At 38.2% G+C, this 10,166-nt stretch overlaps 1 protein-coding gene across 2 annotated transcripts; it reads left to right on the top strand.

Annotated features, from left to right (window-relative positions):
- The first annotated feature begins 5,181 nt into the window (after positions 1-5,181).
- Positions 5,182-9,408, top strand: LOC122665251 (mitochondrial carnitine/acylcarnitine carrier-like protein). 2 transcript variants are annotated; one of them, XM_043861349.1, is made up of 3 exons: positions 5,182-5,336; positions 8,209-8,600; positions 8,691-9,408. In XM_043861349.1, exons 2-3 carry the CDS (start codon positions 8,209-8,211, stop codon positions 9,187-9,189), a joined length of 891 nt encoding a protein of 296 aa, XP_043717284.1. In that variant the 5' UTR covers positions 5,182-5,336; the 3' UTR covers positions 9,190-9,408. The 2 variants fall into 2 exon arrangements, with proteins under 2 accessions (XP_043717284.1, XP_043717283.1); XM_043861348.1 differs by having other exon boundaries at positions 5,182-5,358.
- Positions 9,409-10,166: the final 758 nt, after the last annotated feature.

Genomic DNA, 10,166 nt, shown 5'->3' with positions numbered 1-10,166 from the left:
AGCTCCCAGAAAAGTTAGTCAAAGATGCAGCCAAAAAGGCGATATTGGGTTGACCGGTTCTGTTTGGTCCAACCAAACAGTTCTGGTTCAATTTCATTGGCTCGGTCCAGCCCGGTTCAATTAGGTACGGTTTACTGGTTCATTCCATAACATGCAGGGTCAGGGTTGGATGGGCTCGGGCTAGGCTTGGTTCTGGGCTAGGTCTTTATGGTTTACTGGACTGGTCTGGTTCTATATGAGTTACTCAGAATCGGTTTGGTCCGGTTCGCTGATGGTTCAACCCAACGGTTCCACCTCCGGTCCAACCAGGTTCAGGTCAACCTAAAACGGGTCATAAATTTGGGTCATCGGGTAGGTAAATGGGTCGACCCCACCCAGTTGGCGCATATTAGCAAACCCATGCAGCTATAAGGGGCGCACGATAGCAAACCCCAAAAAGCAAATTTTTTAAAAAAAAAAAAATCTCTGCCGGTGAGTGAGATCCACTAGCGGCTGCCATCAACGAGTGAGGGGGCGTCCGGTGGCTGTCGGCGATGATCCACCCACTGAAATTCTCAGAATTCCGAGCTCTATGCACCCATGTGGTTTATTTCAACTTTCGCCAGAGAAAAATTCTGGCAGAAAGCCAGTGTCCATACGGGTTTTCCAAAAAATTGAAAAAATCCTAAAAAACTTTATTCGAACCGGAAAAATTTTGATTACCTTAGCATGATCTATTATTTTGAATCCATATAGGTTCAAAAACAGATTTATGGAGGCTTTGATACCACATGTTATATTAATTCGATCCGAATAGGGACAAAATCCTAAAAGCCAAGATCTCCATAGGGCGTTCAAGAACATAACCAAATAAATAATTGAAAACAGGGATAGAACCACCAACTTTGTTTCACATCCATAATAAAGAACAAGATCTAGATGCTTCCTCTCTATTCTCAAAGTAATTGGCTTAATGAGAATACCATATGCACAGAGATGATGAACACTGAGGGCGCGTTTGGTAATGTTCAGAATGCCGTTCAAAACAGTTCTATTGTTCTAAAAGAACAAAAAAACATGGAAATGCGTTTGGATGTCTGGTCCATTTTTTCGTTCTTTTAGAACGAACCGGAGGTTATTATCACCAAAAGAACGTTCTTTACAGACCGTCTCTGAGATGGTTTGCAAAGAACAAGAACAAATCGAAGGGGACAAAATTCGTTCAACCCTTGATTTTTCGAGACAAAACCCATGAGTGAAGTGTGGAAGGAAGATGTCACTTGCCCATGGAAGTTTGGAGAGGAAGAAGCAGATCTCGCTCTGCAACCCTAGAAGGTGAGATCTCTCTCTCCCTCTCTATCTCTCGCAGTCTCTACATCTCTCTCGCGCTGTTTCCCTCTCTTTGTCCCTCTCTCTCTCTCTCTCTCTTTCTCTATCTCTCGCAGTCTCTGCATCTCTCTCTCGCTCTTTCCCTCTCTCTGTCTCTCTCTCTCCCTCTCATACTCTCCCTCTCACTGTCTCTGTGTCGCTCTTTCCCTCTCTCTGTCTCTCTTTCTCACCTTGAGACCCTTCATCAGACCCTGCTTTTGGTCTTTGCCATTCTTATGAAAGATAGAGCATCAACCAAATCCGTCCCCTTTTTTGAAATTTTCTGTTAATCTTTGTAAACCCCAGGGATTTTACGTTTGAAATTTTTTTTGCTTGTATTCATTCCCCAAAAAAATGAAAAACAGAAAAAGCCAAATCAAGAAGGGATTGTTTATTTGCGTGCCATCCCACCGAGGAATTTTGTGTAGTTGATTTTTGCTCCATTCCTCTCTTATATTTAATTTCCCCCCCTTTTAATTGGCCACCAGAAGTTGATGTCAAAGTCCAGATCTGCTTTGAGTTTTTATCTTTTGGATGTCTTGATATCCAACTGCTTGCACTTTCCTTTTCGAATTTGTGTTTGGATATTCCTTGAAACAGTTAGTTGAAATTGAGAAACTTGCTTTAAGCATGAGCTAACAAACTGCACAGCAGAAAATATAACTGAATATAGCTAATGGATTTTAAGTCATTGTAAAAATGATGACTCAATTGTGTGAATTCTGATTATTATATCTTAAACCTAGCAATCCCATTTTTAAGCTCTACATGGTTGAGGTGAGGTTTTGACTTCCTTTGTTTTGTACATCTCATTTCATCAATTATAGTTCTGTTGTGTTAATTCTGGTTGTTCTGTTTGTTGGGTGGAAGAAACAGTGTTGATTTATTTATCTTCTCTGGTTAATCCAAAAATTGCCTAAATGCACGAGTACCTTCTATGGAGATCCCGAGATTTTTTCAAATGAATGAGAATGCTATTCCCATATGGATGAAGAAGTGGTACCGTCGTCTGGAAACTGTGAATTTGGATTAGGTAGGTTGGAGTCTGGGATTCTGGTCTTTTTAGCTCCCATTCATGGACAGGGCTTGCTTTGAGTGTAAGAGATCACATGTGGTGCAGCCAGCTTCAAAGGCCCCTGAATAAGGGCTTTGGAGGATTCTCCGCTTTTACTTACAGTATAAATTTGGGATGTTCATGGTTGATGGCTATTGTGAAAGTTTATAAAGTTTTAAGTTTATCTCTACCATTTGAATAGAGTGTATGTTTTTGTTAAAACAGTAGCTAATTAAGCATAACATGTAAATCAGTAGCATTGTCATATTTATTCATAAGTTCTTTTAGCATATTGCATCATATGCATTTTTAAAATAAAAGCATGCATGTATGGGTTGCTGAAACAACTAAATACTTGGGTTTAATCTAATAACAGTAAATTAGACCTGCAAGTTAATTCATTAGGAGTCCTAGATATGGGCAACAACTTCCACCACAAGAGGGAGCCCACTTCATAATGTAATTTGAGAAAGAGACATGATCATACAGCACCCACGCAAACTGCAGTAGGTCAAACCCATATTCTGTTTTTACCATCTCCAATGTCCTTCAAAAGCTTTCTCATGATGCTCTTGATTTTAGAATCTTGGCACCAACTAGCATTCAGCAGACACCATTATACACTGCATCTATGGATGTGGTGTAGAATAGATTGGTCTCTTCTATTTCACTTCTTTATTTTTTTATACACAACAGGGGCTGCCAATCAGGAGGGAGGCCACCATTGGCAGCCCAACCACCTACAACACACCTAAACCATTGGCAGCCCCCCATCCCCCTAATCAATGAGTACTTGATGGGTCCAAGGGGGTGGTGGTTCGAATCCACCAAAGCCCTTTTTATTCAACTGTTCATATCATAGTCAGTTATGGCACTAATCCACACAAGAACCTAATTTTAATGGCATCTTTGAAATTTTACATATTTTTATAAATACTTTGCTTATGTTAATGAGATATTTTAATTTATGTTAAGGTTGGTAATTTATTAGATATTTTGATTTATGTTAAATATGAAAATTTATGAGATATTTTAATTTATGTTTTTGGTTGGTTAGAGAGATTTTTTTTTGTCTTAATATAGATGAGGATGGTATTATTGTAATTAATATCAAATTTGGAAGAACAAGTTTTACCAAACACCATTTTCGTTCTGAACACATTCTTGAGACCCAAAGAACATTTCTAGTCAAGAACGGGCGTTATTTGTTCAGACGGTTACCAAACGCAGTCTGAATATCTCCCTCCCTGTCCAGAATGCACTCCTCAATAGAGATTGAGAATAATTAGTTGTTATTAGTAGAGGGAGACCAAACTCTCTTTATATAGTAATCCCTATAGGGTCTGACTCATCACAGTCCCAATAGGAATCTATCTGCCCATGCTAAAGCCAGTCCACATAGGATTCCAAATATAACTCAGTGACTCCCTTAATTAGATCAATACCATAATTAACCTAAATTTTATTTTATTTAATATTAGTCCATATTAGGGAATATGAAATTATATTCCAAGTATAATTCTAACACTTCCCCCCATCTGCCGTGATAAAGACATGTGAGTGAAGGTTCATCAACAAAAGGTCCATAAAAGTATCATCAAAAAAGTAATACTATATATATATATATATTTATCTTAAGTTCTTAATCAAACAAAAAGGGAGAGGAGTGGGCGCAGTGTTCCCAAAAAAGTAATATTTTCTTTTGTTTTCTTGTTTTTTTTTTTTTGCTTTTATTTTCTATCAATTTCTAAACTTCTAAACACAGTCGATCTAAGGTTAAATAAAAATTGGATAAATAGGCCTATACGAATTGGGATCAAGGATATAATCAATTTCGGATGTACTATTGATCTCCGTCGGTATCGATCTGATACCCATCCAGATCAGTTTGACAGCCAGTAGCATAGTAGTGAAAACGGGGCTGCTGATTCCAAACATTTCAATAAAATAATAAAGGGAAAGAAAACACTTGCTCCCCCTAGATATAGGATCGTGCGAAATGTCACTATGTCCTAAGGGATTTTCGTTTTTCCATGGGAGTGCGATAGTCATTTGGCATTGCCTTGTGTGACTGTTTGGGCACAAGTAGGGGTGCAAATTTGGCCCACAGTCCTAATCCACCTTGACTTGCCGTAAGATATCCTAGGCCTGAAGGCGGATTTCTGGTCTTGAGTCAGGGTTGGGTCCGGCCAAGGTTGAGGCATGACCTGGTTTTAAGTTATACATATTTTTTTAAAATATATTTTAATATATATGAAGATAATAAGTGATATAATATTTTTTCTTATAATATTATTTTAAGTAAAATTGATAATTTTCTCCCCGATCTAATCCTGAGGAAATGTTGGATTTTTTATATCTTGAAGGAGGGTGCTAAGGGGTTAAAACCCCAACCCAGTTACCAAAAAAAAAAAAAAAGGAAAAAAAAAAAAAAAAAACCCCAACCCAATCGGATCCTGTTGCACCGTACCCCATAGGCGCAAGGGTCGTGCATGGCACGCTATCAAGTTGCATTCTTTCTCTTAATAATAAAATAATATAAAAATAGATGTCGAATCGGGATTGAAACCGATATGATTCGGCCGATCCAATACCCACTGAAACCCTTATCGGGATAGGGCAATCGCACCCTTATTTTTGTGTTTTTTTTTTACTGGCGACGGGAAGACGTTCCTTTATTTTTGGTAACTGAAAAACCCATTCATAAAAGGCAAAAAAAAAAAAAAAAAACCATTCATGATTTCCTTCCTCCCTGCTGAAACTCATGTTGACCCTCCTTATATGTTTAAAGTTAATGGTTGCCCTTTTCTTCGTTTGATACATTCGTTGTGTTCATCACTCTGAATGTAGATTTAAAAGTAAGCATTTTTTATTGCAGGGAAGTGGGTTCACTTTACTGTGAGTTCTTTGTTGGTTTAGGAGATAACCATTACCGGCAAATCTCTAGCTTTATTAAGGTATTGTTCTTAAATTTGTTCTTTTTGATTTTCTGATGTGTAGGTGTTGAAAACGAAAGTAAAAAAAGGGAATCAACAAAGTTAGATTCTCTGTTGATCTGTTTGGATTAGAGATCTTTTTGTGGTCTGGGCTTTATGTAAATTAATGTTATTGGTCAAAGCTTTAGCTGTTAGTCTCTCTGATTGCATGTTCATCGGTTACTAGTCGTCTGGTGATTCTTACTACTCTTTCTAACATTTCTTGTTACTCCATTTTCAATTGGTCATGACCTTCTGGCTGGTAATCCTGAGTATTAGTTCACCTCGGAAGCTGCAAGTACCAGGTAGTGGGTGGTAGATAAGAAAAGGGTTTTAACTGATGTACATGGTCTTAGAACTAACTTTGAACATGGGTAATTGTTGCATTTGATCATACATGTCGCAGTTTCAAATTAAGAGAAATGCACAGGATTGTCAGACAACACTATTCTCCCTTCCTTGTCATTAATGTCCTGCAAACCAGGGGGAGTTTGCCCCATCTGATACATACAAAAAGAAAATTTTATAGCTAGATATTGAGTGATTTTAATTGACCAAAACCCCACTGGTTTTCATTATTCTTCATATCATTGAAAGAACATGCAGATCAGAATATCAGATGGTTAGCATTAGAGTCACAAGATCAGGTTGATTTTTGACTGACAAATATCTTTTTGTGGGGCATCCCCTATAAGTATGTCTTGTGTAACTAGAGGCAGAGAATAGGACATCTCATTCTTGTGTCTTGAAATTGAGAAGTTATTTGGTATTAGTTACAGTTATATATTCAATCGAAAATAGTTCACAAGTACTATTGGAATCCATTTATATAGTTCCAATATTTGCAAATTTTCTGTTTGTGCAACATGGACATTTGTTTTAGAAATCTTACTCCATTTACATAGTTCACGGATGCCATTGGAATCTAAAAGATTAATCTGTCTGTTGCATCTATTTTGTGTGTCTTGATGGCTAGTTATGTAGTCATCATGTTTGTTAATATATAGGAACTCCAATTTGGAGGTTGTTCATGATTCAAACCCACTAACAGTAACAGAGCAATAAGAGCAATTTCATTGAAAGACTGTGGATCTGGATTCTCCACTATGGTTATGAATTGGAGTTATTTATATGTTCTTTGAACTTCAGTGAGTTTCAGAGCTACTATGGATGCAATCAGAGCTGCATGTCTAAATTTCTTTCACTGTCTCTTGGTATTTTCAAAATTGAATTGTAAAATTTTAGAGGTATTTCAAAACATGATGAATGGATTCAGGAAAATCTCCTCACGGAACTTATCATCTAACATTTTTTTGTATGATATAGATGCTGAGATTTCAGGTACATTTTGAGAAAGTGAATGAAACAATCTCATTAACAAGAAGTTCAATGGGGACTAATGGATTCTTTTGGAAATTTTGCCCAATCGTCTTGTGAAATGAAGGCAGTAATTGCCAATTTTCTAGATGATGCTTTGATGTTTGAGACACAAAAAATATGTCCAAAGTTCAGCCACTTATGTGCCTGTTGTTGGAGATTGAATATGTTATTAGGGCTATAGGATGTGATGGGTCATCTTAGAACCCTAGAGCCAATGCAGTTGCAGATATGGATCCCAACCCATTCAGTATAATAATCTGTCCAAGAATCTTCCCCTTATCCCAAGGCACCCAAAACCAGTAGAGCATGGAATCCCTTGTAGTGATCATCAAACCATAGGGGCCTAGAAAGTGGTAACTGAGTTCTATTAGTGACTTGCCAACTGTATAATAAAAAAATAGATGATGCACAGATTCCCCATTCACCATGCATGTTTTGACAAACTTGAAGTCGGAGATAGCATGGTTTTTCATGTCTTTGAACCATATCACAAGTATTAATATTCTTAGAGTGAGTTTTCACTTCAAAACTATGTTCTCTGGGAAGCAGGGAATTTGTGAAATCAATTTGGAAGGGGATTTCTAACGATCTGAATTATTTCAACTTTTCTACTAAAAACACTGAAAAAGAAAAGGGTTTTCAGTTGAAACTTCCTCCCTAATCAAATCACCAATCCTTGGGTGATGCAAGTCTGGCAACAGAAAAGTCACCTTTTGAGCCTCTTGATCTCTTTACTTCCTCCTAAAAGAAAAGTTCAAACTGATCGAGAAACTGGGACACAATTTTAATCTTCTTGTCTTGATTTTCTGATTTAGATAAAAGACGAGGAAACATAGACTTAAAGACCTTGACCTCACCAAGCTTCTTTAAGAATTCGGTCCTCTCTCCATTACCTACATTGTACCTAATAGGATAATATATGGAAGAGGTTTACATATAGTAACCTTGTTGGCACAATACATAGAGCTAACCCTCATCCAATTCCCCATTTCCAGAGTTTATGTTATCAATTTGTTTTCCTTTTAGGAATATATATAATATATTCCTCCCTTTCTGATCCAACTGTTCAGTTTTGTTCCCCGCCTCATGAGGAATGAAACATGTTTCTTGTTTTTTTATTTCTCTGCAAGAGCTAACTTCTGTTGCTCACTTTGTTTTGTTTATTACATGCTTCTCAATTACTTCACTTGCCTTATTTACGTGAGCCTGCATCATGGAAGGTTCTCCATTTCTTGCAGCAATGATGTCATCATGTTCCTTTTTTGTAGCTTACACATACTTTTTTGCTCCCTTTCGAAAAATCCTAATAGCTTCTCAATGAATATCATGTCTCACCTAAGATGCTATAAGCGTAAATATGTTCGGCTGAAGCTATCATGAGGAACCTAAGTTTTTTGAAGTGCATGTGGCTGGCTTAATTGATTCTTTTTGTTTTTTTTTTTTTCTTTCCAGATGGCAGATATAGCTAAGGACTTAACTGCTGGGACCGTTGGAGGGGCAGCACAGTTGGTATGCGGGCACCCCTTTGACACCATCAAGGTCAAGCTCCAAAGCCAGCCTACCCCAGCCCCAGGCCAACTCCCCAAGTATTCAGGTGCCATGGATGCTGTTAAGCAAACAATTGCAGCTGAAGGCCCAAGGGGCTTGTACAAAGGTATGGGGGCCCCACTTGCCACAGTGGCAGCATTAAATGCTGTCCTTTTCACTGTACGAGGACAGATGGAAGCTTTGTTGAGGTCCGAACCCGGTGCTCCTCTTTCAGTTAGTCAGCAGGTTGTATGTGGTGCTGGGGCTGGAGTTGCGGTGTCCTTCCTTGCATGCCCCACCGAGTTGATCAAGTGCAGGTTAGTGTCATTCTGCTTTTTTCTCTGTTGTGCTTGGGAAACTACTGAAGCCTACATATTTGCATATTAGCTATTGGTTTTATATTGAAGGTTGCAAGCCCAGAGTACTTTGGCAGATTCTGTCTCTGCATCTGGGAAAATGAAGTATGGAGGTCCAATGGATGTTGCAAGGCATGTTCTCTCAGAAAGGGGTGTAAGGGGCCTCTTCAAAGGTCTAGTACCCACCCTTGGCCGTGAAGTCCCTGGAAATGCTGTGATGTTTGGTGTCTATGAAGCCTTCAAACAGTTCCTTGCTGGGGGCAAAGACACTTCTTCTCTAAGTCGAAGCTCTTTAATTGTTGCTGGAGGCGTAGCAGGAGGCTCTTTGTGGCTCTTAGTCTATCCAGCTGATGTCATAAAGAGTGTTCTTCAAGTTGATGACTTCAAGAATCCAAAGTTCTCGGGTTCCGTTGATGCCTTCAAGAAGATCCTAGCATCTGAGGGAGTTAAAGGATTGTATAAAGGATTTGGGCCTGCAATGAGCCGCAGTGTTCCAGCGAATGCAGCCTGCTTCTTGGCATATGAGGTGACAAGATCCAGCTTGGGATGAAAGCCAGTTTGAGATATATTGTTGATTCTTTCCTGCCAGCCAAATGATTCTGCCAAATGTTATTGTCGCATTTTCAGTTACCATTTTAATTCAAACGAATTTAAAAGAAAAAAAAAAACCACAGGACATCTTCTCAGCAACATGGCATTTACTTGTAAACCAGGGAGAATTCAGTAGGGATTTTTTAATGCAATAAAATCATGGTTACAGGTTCCACCAGGCACTGTGATTGCACTTTTACATTACATGGAATCTAATTTAATTAATTCCTTGTTAGAATTTGAATGACCACTGGAAGTAGTTTTTTGTTAACAGATAAAAAGGGCTGCCCAATGAATTTGGCCTTACATTATGAAATGTGAATGCTCCAATTTATATAAGGTTGTGGTCCTTGGGAAGAAACCTGCAGATGTCCAATTAAGTCATCATATTTCTAGAGAGTAATGATTATAGAGTTGAGCAGTAAAGATTATATCAATGGCTACAGAGGACTATGTCAACCAAGGCAATTATTGCAGCAGATGCCTTTTGTAACTTCTGCATAATTATACTCCTCTCAGGTTTCTATAAGATATACCTCAAAACCATTTGAGTGATACCTGTGGTATGGATTGCTAAAATCTACTCTCAAATTTCATTAGTGATCTTGATTCCCAACAATAAATGCACATCTGCTACAAACAGGGAATGCTTGTGATTTTGTCTTCTAGAAATATTTTGCAAGTTCTGACAGAAGCCTTTTTTGTAATTTTAATAAAAAAATTAACTCATAAAAGGACAGAAAATGCACCTAAATCAACTTGCAAGCAACCAAATACTGGATTTCAACTGCATTGAAGTCCAATTAGGATGCCCAGAAATTCATTTCCTTAACTAGGATGATTGATCTCTCCCAGGTCACATAAGCCAAAAGAGTAAGTGATCTGGGATTGATGAGTCCTTTTTATGCCTTTCAAAGCTGTATGAAGATCCAGGCA

The sequence above is a fragment of the Telopea speciosissima genome, chromosome 6, assembly GCF_018873765.1.
Source record: "Telopea speciosissima isolate NSW1024214 ecotype Mountain lineage chromosome 6, Tspe_v1, whole genome shotgun sequence".
NCBI lineage: Eukaryota > Viridiplantae > Streptophyta > Magnoliopsida > Proteales > Proteaceae > Telopea > Telopea speciosissima.
This window is presented reverse-complemented; position numbering and strand designations above follow the sequence as displayed.